Genomic DNA, 16,348 nt, shown 5'->3' on the forward strand with positions numbered 1-16,348 from the left:
AGATGAAAACAGAGATCTCATTTTTGCAAATATATATAAAGAAAGCGAATATAAAATGATATAACACACGCATATGGACAGATAAATAAATACGTGAGTGGGTTGAACAATTTTGAAAATAACATACAAAAAAGAAATGTGTTCTTTCGGTCAAATATTTTTATTTAAAAAAGAAAAATAAAAGTTGTTCTTTTTTTGTTAAGGTTCAAAACTTTTCAATCCATCCTCGTACATATATAAACACACAGACACACATGCAAAAGTATATATATATATATATATGCGTGTGTTACACATAGATATGAAATATACATACAATATTTTTTGTAATCGATTCTAATTTATTAAAATGGGTTTGTTCAATGGCCCCCGCAAGATATATATTCGCGGAAAAAGCATATTTGCGTAATCACATATATACGGCGCACAGTGTGTTCAAATTCAGAAAACGGGGCCAAAATATGAAGATGTAATTTAATTTGTTTGAAGATAAGAATTTTTGGGGGCTTTTGGGGGTCTCTGATGATGAATTTGATATTATATTTTTGAAAAACAAAACGGCGGATACAAATTCGAGGATAATTTGGATGTCATTATCACTGAAAGTAAGATTATATGTTTATTAATTGATATTATGACGGGTATAACAACAATAAGAAATGTTTAGAAATAAAAAAATAAATGTTAAATGTTAACAATTTTAATGTTTAAAAATGTCTTTTTTTTTTAATTATCTTTATATTTGTTTATGTTATATTCATTTGTAATTACATTTATTCGTAATTACATAAATTAGAGGATACACTTTACGACTGAGCATGTGCTTTTACACTGTACATTTGTGCATTATCGTAAAAAGTCATGGATACAAGCTAAATTAGTAGCTAATTGGTAGCTAATTTTTTGATATTTATTAGTTAAAGGTTCAATAAAAATAATTTAAAGCTAATGAGAGCATCCGGTGTTTTTCGGATTTTAAATTACAATTAGAGTATTCTTTGAATAGATATTTTTAATATCACATCGAGACGAAAAACATTTAACAATATACTCTTTATTAGAGATTACATTTGTTATTTATGTAAATTTTAAACAATATAATTTAATTCTACTTACTGTCAAGCACGAATATACTATATTTATATTTTGAAATCGGTCAAATATTAATTTTATTCTGCTCGTTTAAAATGACTGTAATGTCAGACGTGCAATGTGCTCGACGTTCACGTTTGAACTGCGTTTTACAAACGTGCATAAACACTTGTCCATAACAAATGATTGAAAAAAGCGCTACAAGATCCACTAAATATATTTTTAGGTTTAAAAAAAAAAAATTTCAAAGAAAGGTTTTCCTTTTATTTTGGTCAGATTTTCGGGGTTTGAGACCACTGTGCGGCGCCTTAAATTTGGCCGCGGCGGATCCTTAGAGATTTCCAATATTACTAAATATATTTTGTGTGCGTGCGTAACCTACGTGTTATAACAATAGCTTTAAAAAGGATAAACAAAAAGAAACAAAAAAAAGAAAAGAAAAGAAAGGAAAACTAACAATAAATCTAGATCCGTGACGATCCTCTTCATCGTAACGTACAAAATTCGCGTGATGTATCGCGCGAAAAAGAAGTGTATTATAAATGCGAAGAATTTGAAAAGAAGATATAAGCGAATTAAATAAATAAATAAATAAAAAAAGAATAAAAAGAAAAGGGAAATAATATACGGAGCAAATATTGTACCTAACGTGGTAGAACGTCTTAATGAAATAAAAACACGGAATATTTATTCACATAAAGAAAGAAAGAAAAAACGATATAAAAATTACGCGTACGCGTGCTCGTGCGTACGTGTAATAACATATATATTATTATGCATATTTATTCATCATATCTTGATTTTGAATCCTTTTTTTTTTTTTGAAAGAATTTCGACGTTGTTTATATTATGATAATATATAATATTCGTGAAAGGATATAATCTCATTAATTGAATTAGCGTAAACATGAATTCTTTCGATTTTCAACGTCGAATTTCATTCTGACCTAATTAATAATTACTATCACGTATTTATTCCGTCACCAGTCCCCTCTCTCTCTTCTCCACCATTTTCTATTCAAATATTATTTCCTTCCACCTTCTCTTCGAAAAATCCAAAATAATTGAATTATTACCAAGAATAAATTTATTCTCGTTACCATTATCGATCAATTTAATCGATTAACTATCAGATCTTTTTTAAGATATAAATTATCGTACGTAATCGTCATCGTGAATAGCATTCGCGGGAATATACATGAATGTTTTCCTCGTAAAAGATGGCAGCTCTTGTTTAACGATCACCTTTCTAGAAATCAATATAGAGAAATAAAGAGAGAGAGAGAGAGAAAGAGAAAGAGAGAGATACAGAAAGAGAAAGAGAGAGAGAGAGAGATCGTGGTAGAGGGCGACTTCGTTGTTAGTAGCTACGGCAGTGGTGGAGGAGGTGGTGGTGTTGCTGGTGCTGCTATCGTAAAAGCATCCCCCATGCAGGTCGTCGAACAGCCGTCAAAAGCGAGACGTGTACGGTTTCGCGGCCACATTGGCAAAGAGAGAAGATGCCATAACCATTGAAAAGTCGGACATCTCGGAACGTAATCTTTCTTTACCCTAATTCTTGAATCCTGTCCTTGTTCTACTCACCCTATATATTCGTTTCTTATTTTCTTAGATTGAATCTTTCCCTTTGTCAATCTGTCTTTCTCTTTCTCTCCCTCCTCCCTCAATTTCTTTCTTTCTCTTTCTCTCTCTCTCTCTCTCTCTCTCTTCATTTATCTATCCTACCTAGATATCTTTCCATCTCGCTCGTTTGCCTCGTCGTTCAACCCCCGATGGTGAATCAATAATTAAAGTGACAAAGTGCGGTGATTGCGCGATCGTATTAGTTCAAGATGTCGGTTAAGGTGAGTCCTGAAGGGATCGTGCAGAACAAACTTCATCAAAGTCAACGTTTTTCTTCAATAAAAATCTTTCTTTATTTTCGCACACGTCGAAATAATGAGGGACGAGTCGACTCGACTTTTATCGAATACGTTTTTTTACAATAGTTTTCTTTTTCGATCTTTTGTAATATATATTACGTGATATTATTCGTTCGATGTTTTATATATTTTTATTTTTATTTTTATTTTTTAAGAGTCGATATGGTTTTATTCTTTTTCAAGATTCGCGCGCTTTTACTTGGATAATATATGACAGTTCGATTATGCTTTTATTATTTTAATAAGGATACTCTTGTGTGTGTGTGTGTGTAGAGGATATTATGTTTACTCGTACAATAATCCCCATGGATTGTTTCTCTGTTTCTTAATTTTCATCATTTTTACATCATTTTTCATTCTGCAAATAATAAAATGCTTACGTAACAAATAATGACACTGTATGTGTATATACATATATGTATTTTTCTTAGACATTGAAAGTTATGAACATATGTTCGAGAGTTGATATATATGTTGACAAATCTGTTGTTACCTTTAAATAATTGATTTTGTCAATTGCATACAAACATCTAAGTTTATATTGATATTAAAGAAAGTTGACCATTTATAAAAAAAAAAAAAACGAACTTTAAGAATAAATAATGTATTATTTATAATGTTCGTAATTATTTTTTATAGAAATTGTGTAAAAATATGAAAGGTGGTACCATTACTTGTGTTCTAATCAAACGAATACTTTATGTGTCGTTTCGTGCCTCGATCGCATTAACTTCGACAATCGTATTAAATAATGCCCTACATCACTATTCAAGTGACTACATAAAGTAGTCACGTTAAACTCATTTTATTACTAGACGCAAATGGTCTAATTTGCGGCACGTCAATTTCTTCAAACAGATAAATATGTGTATGTGTATAGAAGTTTCTATTCTTCTTCAATCTGTCAAATATTTGTGTACAAGTTAGCTGATTTAAAATATCTTACTATTCAATAAAATACATATATCATTTATCCAATAGAAAAATTTCGTATAAACCCCTTCGTGAAATCAAATTTCTTTTTATTATATGATTCTCCCCTTTAAAATAAGAACGTTTTATTTATCATAACTATTTGATTCGTACAAATTATTCTAAAAAAAAAAACAGCAGATATAATGTTACGCATCTCGAACGTTATCGATTAGCGTCATTACTTCGATGCTCCCACTTTTTTTTTTCCTCTCTCTCTCTCTTTCTCCCTCCATCATTCGTAAATTTAATTGAATTTAAGAGGAACGTACGAAATATATTTGATATATATATATATCAAAGTACGAAATACCTTTAATGACATTAACGGGTGCCACAAGTGTCCGTTTCCTGCTTGCTGTAAAATACTTATATACATTTATCTATGCTATGTATGTATACTAAATACAAATATAGGCTAGTAGAAAGAAAATAGCAGCGGGTGGTTCGTTGGTTGGTTGGTTGCATACGCATATATTAATGCATAAACCCACGCAAGCAATGAAGACACGCGTGCTCTTTTGCGGCGCGTGCGCGTCCGCATTGAATCTCGCGTGTGTCGTTCGATGCTCGTCGCAGTTTTCGTTTATACATCGAGCTAGTTGGTTTCTATACGTTTTCGATCCCTAGATACGTTTCGTCAGTTTACCGATTGTGAAATATTAAACACTATTTTCGCGGGAATTTGAAAACAAACGGTAGAGAGTGTTTGTTCTTCGTTCGGTCGTTTGTGTCTTCTGTAAAATTCATTTATTAGTTTATCGAATGTTATCGATTTATCATCAACCTCGTGTATCGATTCATTCTAGTTTTATTATCATGTGCATCGATTTATCTAATTAAAAGCTTTTTATTATATTACGAATTTAATTAGAACGTTTAGATAATTGTCCACGATAAAAGGTTATTATTATTTTTTTCTAATATATAGTTTATACAATTATTTGCAACTTGTTTTCGAATCCTTAAAACAAGAAAATTCGATACAAATATTGCTTATTGTTAATGTTTTACATTTTCTTTTTTGTTTTTTTTTTCTTTTCATTAAGAAGTTATAAATAAAGCATTCATTTTTTGATCTCTTTTTTATTTTTATCTACGTATTACGCGAGCAGAATGTCTTACGATGGAGTACTTTTCGAAACACAACAGTTTTAAATTGAAATTTAGTCATTAATCGTAAGATTCTTCGCGTTAAAGATAACATTCGTTATAACAAATAATTATTATAACGAAATAAACCAAGTATCATTTTAAGGATTTGAAAAGGCAGAGGTCAAGCATTACAAACGATAAGAACAAATGATGGCCCATATTCGTTTAAGTATCATTAATTAAATTTATGTAAGAGATTTTCATATTAGAACAAATAAAGTAATCGTACGATTGGAATTTTCAAGAGAGATTGCACACTCTTGAATTATATTATTTATTTAAAATAATATATTTTATATGATTTAAAAATAATGTGCATAGAAAAATGAAGGAAAGTCGAGGATCGTAAAGATAATATTTTATCTAGGGATCTCGATAAGAATAAGATTTATAGTAAGAACGATAAGATAATCATAGTAATGCGATTTCTTATGCATTACATTATCTTTCCCATTCAATTCGATGTTGTTTTTTTTGTAAGATCAATACTTGATATCATTCGATAGAATTTTTATTTACTATCTATTTTAACGGTGTCCATGGGCGACGAGTGATAACGAGTCCGCGTATCGATCATTCGAACGAGTTCTTGCAAAATTAATTTTACTTAAGCGTAGAAAGTATTACTTTGAGATAACACCTTAATAAATAAAATCAAAGTTTAATATTAAAAGGTCTATATCTTTTTTTTCCGTTGACAATTCAATTATTTTTAGATACAAACTTTTACGAGATTATCAAAATAAATATAGAAAGATTAAGTTTTGTATACGTGAGAAATTAGATTAAAAATATATACACATAAAAATATATATGATACATACACATATCCAATTCGTTACTTTGTTTGCGAAGCGGTGCACATCTGTTGTTTCGTATATTATTTTTAAAATCACATTTACTATTTGCAACACATGAAATTGTGTCATGGTTCATTCGTTTGTTTGTTTGTTTGGTTTACGCTGACAATGAGACATTATGTCGAGGATATATATTCAACCAAGAGCATCGTAGAACACTGTCACGTTTAATGCAAAATTGTCTTTTTAATTATCTCTCTTGTATTCTAGTATATTTCTTATAGCGACAACTCTCTTTTCTTTTATTTTATTGTTAAATCAATCTCTACGAAATAGTTTATTTTTTTATATGCATATTTAAATAAGGTTAAACTGATTTCTTGAAAAAGTGAAACATGAAATATCATGTATTGTTATGTTCCGATTTGATACGTGTGTATGTTCATAAATATATAAGTTTACGTATTTAAATACGTACATGGTCAATTATTTTCTTACGTATGAGTAGATGGAATAATTTTTATACCGGTTCAAAATAATTTCTACACATGAAAAAACATTTATCGAAATAGCGAGGGCTTTTAGTGAAGCTTACGTACTAATGATAAGATAAATAAGTAAATCTCTCATATTGTATAAATTAATGTTAAATTGTGGAAACCATAGGTTTTATTTGAAATATCTAAGCATTTTTGAAAAAAACATACAAAACGAATTTTATTATACTTAACAAGTTGTTTCATGAGATAACTAGATGAAATATAAATTTACGCGAGTGTCGAGTAGTTATAATGTGAGATTGAAATTTGATCCTTTTTCTACAAAAAGTTTTTATCTTTTCCTGTATTTTAAAAACTAATGTTATATTAATCGTGCTGTTCTATCGGATCTATTTTACGAATCAAAATTTAATTTTATACTACTCGCCTTTTGTAAATTCATATATTATCTAATTGAAGTATTTCTCATTCTGCTTTCTTTCATATTGAAAAACAGGTCAATATAATTACTTCATGGTTTATAGTTAATCATTTCGCGAATTAACGGATTTCACAAAGTAATGCCAATATATTATAATACTTATTATATTATATTTTTTATATTGTATTATATATATACATATTATAAAATATATTTATCTTTTTATAGAGATTGAATGAAACGATATACAAACTCATCATGATTACAGAAATCGGTATTCGATTTAAATTATAAAGTATTTTTTAATGAACTATGCCATATAGTATAATACTCGAACAATGAACAATACAGAAAAGTACGACGCGTCCCATAGGGTACTTCGAGCTCGTATACGTTACAGCAGATACGGAGATTTATATTTTTAGACTACGTTTAAATTAGATCAAGTCGCTGTAAATTTGGCGTTTTCGTGAACTGCCAAAAACCCAAACGCCGTATGTGGTTTTACATTATCGGCATTTTCGATAACGACATAACGATTTGTATTTTTTTAAAAGCTTATAAACATTTATAAAAAACAAGGAACGAACTTGAAATGCGTTTATTTTGATTCGATTAATCATCTCATGTTCGTATGGGAAATAAATTCGATTTTATAAGTTATTTGCTTTTCTGTTTCTGTATTTTTGTTGTTGCTGTGATTTCTATTACTCTCCGTCACAAATAAATTGTAATAAAATTTTCAAACTAGCATTTGACGAGGAAGTAATATTTATTCACGAAACGATGGAATCGTATTTTTGTATCTTTCTCTATTTTTACTCAGTAAAGCGTTTTGTCTCGAGTTTACATTAGTAGGAATATTGAGAAATCTCAAACGTATTATTTCTAATAACGATCGTTCTATTTTAAGATGAAACTATAGATTTTGCGCTTATCTTTGTTCACAGGATTTGCGTCTATATCGTCAAAGATGAAATACTGAAGCTCCGAAAGAATATCTTTATATTTTTTTCTGCAATTATAGAATCTTTCTGTTGAGTCTCAAGTACTATTTATTTATTTTCTTTTTCTTTCTTCGCTTTTTTTTAATTTTCAAGAATTTACGCGGTAGTTTAGTATTACAAAGTACTCTACAAAAGTTATTTGTTTTTTAATGGAATTAAATATACGGTTAGCGTGTGTTGAACCGAAAAATCTTCGATTACGTCGTGTATTTACGTATTGAAATTCTTTCAGATGACGAGGTATAAACAAGCCGAGTTTGAAGACGAGGACAGCAGCAGCATTGGTTCTGTTGCATTAAATAGCGAAGGCATCAGTACTTCAGCCACTCATATTAGGTATTATTCGGTAAGTTTAGTGAAAATAAAAATAATTATTTCGATGATTTAAACTTCAATATTTATTGTATCGAAGATACTCGCAAGAATACAGTAAGAGATCGTAGAATATAAATTGGACGTTAACGAAAGTATCGAGTTTTTTGCGCATTACAACGTTATTTCTATTACAAATTACAATTTAGCATCGAATTGAAAACGGATATTGAATAATTTATATGCAGTGAAAATGATGCAATCGTTCTTTCTATATTCTTCGCTCTATATTTGTCGATTTCATTCGTGGAAGAAGAAGAAAACATTAGAATGTTTTCTTCTCGTGTTAGGGCAAGCCAGCAAATTTTTAACATTTTTTATGCGATCGAATTATTATAAAACTTGATTATCTATAACTACATTTTTCTTATCTTGTTTCTTAATTATTTGTTTATATCGATATGTAGGGTACAACATTATGGAGAGCAAGAAATACCTTAGAGAAGTGTCTTTTTATAATATGTACTTGTCTGCTATTGATGGTAACGGTACTGTCGATTGTAATCAGCGGTAAAAGCGGTTGGAACAAAGGACAATACGTACACCTCGGGTTTCACGATGAAAGTAAGATATTATATTATCATTATCTTCATTATTATTATTATTATCATCTTATTATTATCATTATTATTATAATATTATTATTAGAAAACTCTTATAGTGTTCAAAGAGTGTATGAGGAGAAACTTGCATTTTCCTTTTTTATTAAATAAACGTGATCTAATATATATATTACGTAGATAAGAAATAAATTTATAATGAATTGATTGGTTTATTATATATATATATTATCCTTGATAATAATGATAAATTCTAATTAATTTATATATTACAGATACTAGTTATTGTCTCACGGAACACTGCGTGACAGTTGCTGCGACGATTATAAACAGTATAGATCATTCCGTGAAGCCATGCGACGATTTTTACGAGTATGCCTGTGGCGGTTGGATAAAAAAGAATCCTATGCCAGATGGGAAAAGCACATGGGGAATATTTGGAAATATGGAACAGCAAAATCAACTTGTGATTAAAAACGTTCTCGGTAATTTAACTTCAACGATATATAGTTATGCATTAAATTTATCGATTAATGTGACCGATTATAGAGTAAATTATTATCTGCTTACGAATTGAGAATTTTTTTTAGAGAAGCCTTTTAGCGAAATGAAATCTAAAGCGGAGAAAAAAGCAAAAAATTATTATCTGTCTTGTATGGACGCTAATGAAACTGTCGAGGCTTACGGAGCTCAGCCTTTGCTTGATCTATTGGATACTATCGGTGGTTGGAATATTTCTGGGAACTTTAGCATCGAACGTTGGTCTTTACAAAATAGTATGCATATATTACAAAATGTTTATAACATGGGCGGATTGTTTTCTTGGGCGGTAAACGAGGACGATCGTAATAGTAGCAGATACATTATTCAGGTTAATATTATATATAAGATGATATATTGTCGAGAAACATTGATTTTTAATGTTAATATAATAACGATTTTTTTCTTATCCAAAAATTTGTAATATTATTACTAAGTTTAATTCTTAGGGATGTTATTTTTTGGACAGGTTTAAAATTAGATGAACAATATGTTTATCCGTTGAACGTTTCGTCTCTACTTGAGACTTCCTCAGCAACTAAAATTTTTTCATTATGACATATTTTAGCAATAATAAATTTTTGATGAATTTTGATTTAAATGAAATATTATAGCAATAATAAAAAATTTTAGTTGCTGAGGAAGTCTCAAGTAGAGACGAAACGTTCAACGGATAAACATATTTGTTCATCTAATTTTAAACCTGTCCAAAAAATAACATCCCTAAGAATTAAACTTAGTAATAATATTCATTTTTAATATTGAACAATTTTTCTTTCCTTTTGTTTTTTTTTACTCTCTTTTTAAAGATCGATCAAGGTGGGCTCACTTTACCAACGGCTGATAATTATTTGAATGTTACCGAACATGGTAAAGTATTGTCGGCTTACTTGGAGTACATGACGAAGGTACGTAATCGTTCTTGTAAATACAAAAAATATGTGTTTTGACTAAATTAAGTAAAGATATTCGTTCGTAGATAGGCGTGTTACTTGGGGGAGAAGAGAATTCGACTAGACGACAGATGCAGGATGTAATAGCTTTCGAGACAAGATTGGCAAATATTACTACACCTCAGGAGGAACGTCGAGACGAGGAAAAGCTTTATCATTTAATGTCGTTGAGCGACTTACAACGCAAGGCAAATTTCGTGAGTACGATTATTTAGATTGACAACGTAGAGCTTCAAAATCTTATGGCGAACGTATATATTGCGTCAGATGTCATGGGTGGACTTCTTCCAAAATGCCACGCGCATAGTTAACAAGAAGATTAATAGCAAAGCGATGATCGTTAATTTTGCTCCCGATTATTTCGCTAAATTGACGGATTTGGTGCAGGAGTACAACAAAACTAATGATAAAAAAATGTACGTATATGATGACTTCTTTTCTATATGTTATTTTATTCGAACGTTGACTAGAAAGTTGGCGTGATCGTTTAGAAAAATAATTCAAGGAAGAATATACTGTTAAAATACACGATTAGCAAAAACTTATTTGAGCATTATTTAAAAAAGGGGAACGCGATTCGAGACATACCACTTTTTGTATTGCCATCCTTCTCTACCTTTTTTTTCCGCAGAATACTGAATAACTATCTGGTTTGGCAGACCGTGAGGTCCCTGACGGTGTTTCTTTCGAAGCCATTTCGCGATGCTTACAAGGTCTTGAGGAAGGCTCTTGTCGGCTCAGAAGGGAGGGAAGAACAATGGCGCTATTGTGTTACTGATACAAATACTCAAATGGGATTTGCGGTTGGTGCTATGTTTGTCAGGGAAGTGTTTCACGGGAAAAGCAAACCTATGGTTCGTTTTCATCAAATTCGATCTAATATTTTCATAGAATTTATTTATTTTTATTTATATTATATAGACATTGTTTTACTCTATCTTGTTATTATTATTATTATAATTATAAATGATATGATTAGATAAATTATATATGAACGAAGGAATTGTATAAATCACGAAAAAAAGTTATTTAAATATTTTGAAGTGATCGTTAAACAATTTCAATGATGGATTTTAGGCGGAACAAATGATCAATGAAATACGTCAAGCATTTACAAAGAATTTGAAAAATCTTCAATGGATGGATGCTGAAACAAGGAAGGCAGCGGAGGAAAAGGCTAATGCGATTACCGATATGATCGGTTTTCCAGATTTTATTTTGAACCCCATTGATCTTGATGAACGATATAGGGATCTCTTGATTAAACCAAACGAATACTTCCAGAATAACATTAGAGTGAGCAAGTACACATTAAAAAAAGCTCTCGAAAAACTTGATCAAACTGTAAATAAAACTGCTTGGATTATGTCTCCGTCGATGGTGAATGCTTATTACACACCAACGAAAAATCAAATCGTATTTCCCGCTGGAATTCTTCAAAGTCCTTTCTATGACATGGAGAATACCGATAGCCTTAATTATGGTGGTATTGGCGTTGTAATGGGTCATGAACTCACTCATGCTTTCGATGATCAAGGTGTGAATATTTGATCAATTATTTATTTTAATCGATTATATCAATTGTATATTTAAAGCACTTTTATTAGGTGTAGCAATTTATTCGATGTCTTTTTAACAAATTTATTATTTATTTATAAAGTGTAATCATATATTTTGTTGTTATTCTTCAAAATAGTCTTTTTGTCTTTCAAACAAAATACTGTATTATTTGACGACGAAAATATTGCGATTTAGATGCAATAAATTTAATATCAAAGCACCGCATTAATTGCTATATCTTATATTTATTTGTTCAGTATTTTAAGACATTATTAGTCATATTCTGTGTTTAGTATAAATAATAATTTATCTATATTTTAAATGAATGGTCAAGTAGAAAAGTGCCGATATTTTATTTGTAAATATTGAGCCTTTATTTAAAATACTGACTCAACTAATAGGAGCCGATTAATAGTGATTATTAAATCTATTGGTAGATAAAAATACAAATTACAAAAAAGAAAAGTATTTCTTTATATTATTATATAAATAATATTAAATTAAAAATTGCAGGTAGAGAATATGACTTGCATGGTAATTTGAATAGATGGTGGAACAACGATACAATAGACAGGTTCAATAACAGAACTGAATGCTTTGTAGAGCAGTACAATACGTATGAGGTACAAGGTCGTCACGTGAATGGACGTCAAACTTTAGGTAATTTTTAATACCTGTGGATACTTATCGTTTGTATGAAACATAAAAATCTCGTATTATATATTATTAAATATATGTACATGTCACACATATGTTTTTGCCCTTATTTTATTTTTAGGAGAAAACATTGCCGACAACGGTGGACTCAAGGCAGCGTATCACGCTTATTTAGCAACAGTTAAGAATGAAAAAGAACAATTGCCATTACCTGGTCTCAACCTAACGCATCGTCAGTTGTTTTTTATCAATTTTGCTCAGGTAAGAAACGAATAATTTTCGCGTATATATGCACGTACATGAATGACTATTATCGTGAGCGTATAGTTTGAGTAATTTCCAATATGGCGTTTCAATTACATTTACTTATTTTATTTTATTGTTCTATCATTAAATCTCCATGACTTACAATATATTAAACAATTTATATTACTTTAGATTAGAGAGATCTTACGAGAAAATTTAATAAATTATCTTTTTCCAATCGTGTGTTATATTTACAATGTTTTCAACCGCATAGATATCAATTACAATTTTATCGACAGGTATGGTGTTCTGCTGAAACTTCTGAGTTGACAGCCCTTCAAATTGAAAAGGATTCTCATTGTCCACCGAAATATAGAGTGATAGGACCTCTGTCGAACATGGTTGAGTTTTCAACTGAATTTAATTGCCCAACAGGTTCGAGAATGAATCCGGAATCGAAATGCGAGGTTTGGTAACGTACAGGAGTTAAAAGCGGTTCAACATCTATCTTGTTTGATGGAATATCCTTGTTATATGTAACACCGTGCGAATCTATCGTCGAACTTCTTTTCAGAAAAATTTCTTTAAATGTCAATCGACGAAGAATTCGTCTTAACGTGAATTCAATGAACTTGTGAGTTACTAGTATCACCGTCAGAATCATCGATAATAAGGCCGATCGTTCTTTTTTTTTCAAAAGTTATCGACGAGAAAGTTACGAGCGGTCTCGTAAGAATCGTTAAAAATAACGGAAAATCTTATGATCTTGAAATATATGTAAATATGCATCTTAAAATGTATGCAGTAAATCACAAGAGTATTCCTACCCGTTCCCACGATAAATTTTAAATAATTAATATTTACTTGTAATGCAAACTTTCAAAATTCCTGTATATAGAAACCAATTTTAAGATATTATTTGATTGCAGAATAATATATTTTATTGTTAGAAAAAAATATAATTTTACTTAAATATAATCAAAAATTGAGTATTTTTATCTACATAAGACACAATAAAAATAACAATTATTATGTTTGTAAAAGTAGTACTTAGTTGACCCTTTTCTTGCATCTCGTAATGCTTTCCAGATGATTAAGCTTATTTTGTGAAATATTTTTTAATCAGTTATATCAAATTTTACTTGTTTTATAATAATATGCTCATTTGCAATAAAATCTATATCAATTTAAAAGTTTAATTAGCAAAAAATATTAATTTGTACATAATAATTTTGAAATATTGTATTACAAGAAAATATTGATTGTTTTAAATTGACAGTGGAGGTACGAATACGCTTGTGATTCATTGTATATATTTATCTATGTATGTACGTCGGCACAAATGGATGACGAACAATGAGCTTGGCTCCGTTTATACGGCTTACAATAATTATCTGTATTTGAAGATGGTTACTACTATTTCCATGCGAATCAAATTCGTCCAATAGTATTCCGATCCTTTTGAATCGTTGATTGGCTGCGAGGAGATTAGAATGCCTAATAAGTAACTGTTGATTAGTCGAAAGTCGACGAATTATAATAATAATAATAATAATAATAATTTTTTTCCGCAAAGTGTCTTGCGACTAATCGATTCAACGATTCGAATGTATCGAGTAGTATTCACATAATATTGGTTCTTTGCAAATTTCATCATGAACTCGAGATAGTTTAAAAACTCGAGATAGTTGAAAATTGGCTTAGAACCATTTTAACGAATTATTAGCTCTTCTTAATTGAATTATATTTGATAATTGCATTGTTAGCTCGAATATTTCACAAACATTTTACTTTTCAATGCATTTGCGTCCACGGTTCATCGAGATCAACGATCGAGATGAAATAATCAATCCAAGAAGGTTTATCAAACGAAAACAGATCCTTTTTCACTTTTATACTCGAAATAATTCTCGGTGCTATGCATTAAAACACTCGACGAATGGACCTTTTTAATTTTACTGCTTTTACAAATGAAATTATTTTAAATATTGTTATATTTCTATTACCTATCGTATATACTACTTGCGTGATCTCTTGTCGCTTTTACAATCGTGTAACATTTGATTTATTTTGATTATTTCTTTTCTTTTTTCATTTTTATTTTTTCAATCACGTTTGAGATACACTTGCTCTCGATCAGACCCAACGATCGATGTTGTCGATGGACCGAGGAAGAGACATACCATTGTGGTGCCATAATTTTGTGGCAGGCAGGATCTAGTATTATATTTAAGAAATTTATTTTATGTATAAAGCTAAGAGAATACTTATCTAATATATAAAGTATAAGATCGAGGGGGGTTAGGGAATTTGGTGATATTGGAAGAATTTGGAGATTCAAATCGTAAAGAGATTATAGATACGTTTGAAAGAAAACAAATATTTTTAATGTATTATTCAAACGTTGTTTCGTTATAATGGTATATTTCGATATACGGCGTTTGAACGAATCAAATATACGATTTTTTCGTGCGCAAAATATGAATGATTGCAAATCAAAGTAGACAAGAATGAACAAAATAGTACGTTTATCAATGATAGTTCATTTGTTGTTTCGTAGCAAAAATCGATTAAATGTGTCTACACGAACAAAAAATATTATTTTATTCATTCGAAGAGTAAACTATGAAAGAAATCGTTGTTCGTCACAAATTATCTCATCGTTAGACATTAATTTTAAATTATGATGCATTACGCGAAGAGAACAAGTAACAATAATCATAAGATCGATCAATTTTTCATAGATTTGTTCCAAATAAATAGTTCCTTTACTGTTATTTTCTTCAAATAGTATTTTTTCGCAATTGATTAATAGAGAACAAAGAATTATAACACATGCGGAAGTTGTTTAAGAAAATAAATTATTTTATATCGCGAGAAGAGAGAGAGTTAGAATTATCCGTAAGCAGATCGAACTGCGAGAGAGTTGATAAGACAGTATTAATACAGTACCTAACGATAAATCCATAGGCGATAGGTGGTGTTTATAGTGAACAGCAATAATCGATTACGTGGTAGCCAAATTGAACAAATGATAACTGTAAACAATTAAAAAAAAAAACAAAAAAAACTGTAATCAAACAGTATAATGATACTTCCTGGCTTGTCCACGATTATCGGTTGGTGCATATTTGGTATGATGGTTGATACATTACTGGATGAAAGATGATAGTTACTAAATAGTAAATTATTCTATTTGCGCAGCGATGATCACTTATCTAATGTTCGGTGCAGGTTGCATGTATGACCAGCGACGTAACTTACAAATACGTTAGCAGGATGTCAAGGATATTTTTATGCTTAATTAATTATCGTTGATTCTAGTCGGTAAAAAAGGTCACTAAAAGTTATGTATACATACATGCATATACACACATACACACATTTACTTTCAGCCATATTTGTACATTGCCATACAAGTTTTAAAGAAGAAATAAAAATATTAACTTGTGTCTAATTTTGTTTGTTTGAAGTATATTAATAAAAATAAACATCAATCCCCTCCCATTACGCTATAAATCGAAGAAAATGGCACATTCGAGTAAATGTTAAAAAAAGCCTCACAGCAGCGTTTAGGGCATGAAGAAAGAA

General features: G+C 30.0%; 1 protein-coding gene across 2 annotated transcripts; it reads left to right on the forward strand.

The window, feature by feature from the left end:
- Positions 1–2,417: 2,417 nt before the first annotated feature.
- Positions 2,418–16,214, forward strand: LOC106786122 (endothelin-converting enzyme 1). Of its 2 annotated transcripts, none has more exons than XM_014747191.1 (13): positions 2,418–2,936; positions 8,102–8,215; positions 8,649–8,805; positions 9,077–9,286; positions 9,392–9,672; positions 10,151–10,249; positions 10,321–10,491; positions 10,562–10,710; positions 10,926–11,148; positions 11,372–11,831; positions 12,368–12,514; positions 12,633–12,772; positions 13,057–16,214. In XM_014747191.1, exons 1-13 carry the CDS (start codon positions 2,925–2,927, stop codon positions 13,231–13,233), a joined length of 2,340 nt encoding a protein of 779 aa, XP_014602677.1. In that variant the 5' UTR covers positions 2,418–2,924; the 3' UTR covers positions 13,234–16,214. The 2 variants fall into 2 exon arrangements, with proteins under 2 accessions (XP_014602677.1, XP_014602678.1); XM_014747192.1 differs by lacking the exon at positions 2,418–2,936 and adding an exon at positions 4,553–4,889.
- The last annotated feature ends 134 nt before the right edge of the window (positions 16,215–16,348 follow it).

Source organism: Polistes canadensis, unplaced genomic scaffold, assembly GCF_001313835.1.
Source record: "Polistes canadensis isolate GaletaPanama2010 unplaced genomic scaffold, ASM131383v1 scaffold_66, whole genome shotgun sequence".
Lineage (NCBI taxonomy): Eukaryota > Metazoa > Arthropoda > Insecta > Hymenoptera > Vespidae > Polistes > Polistes canadensis.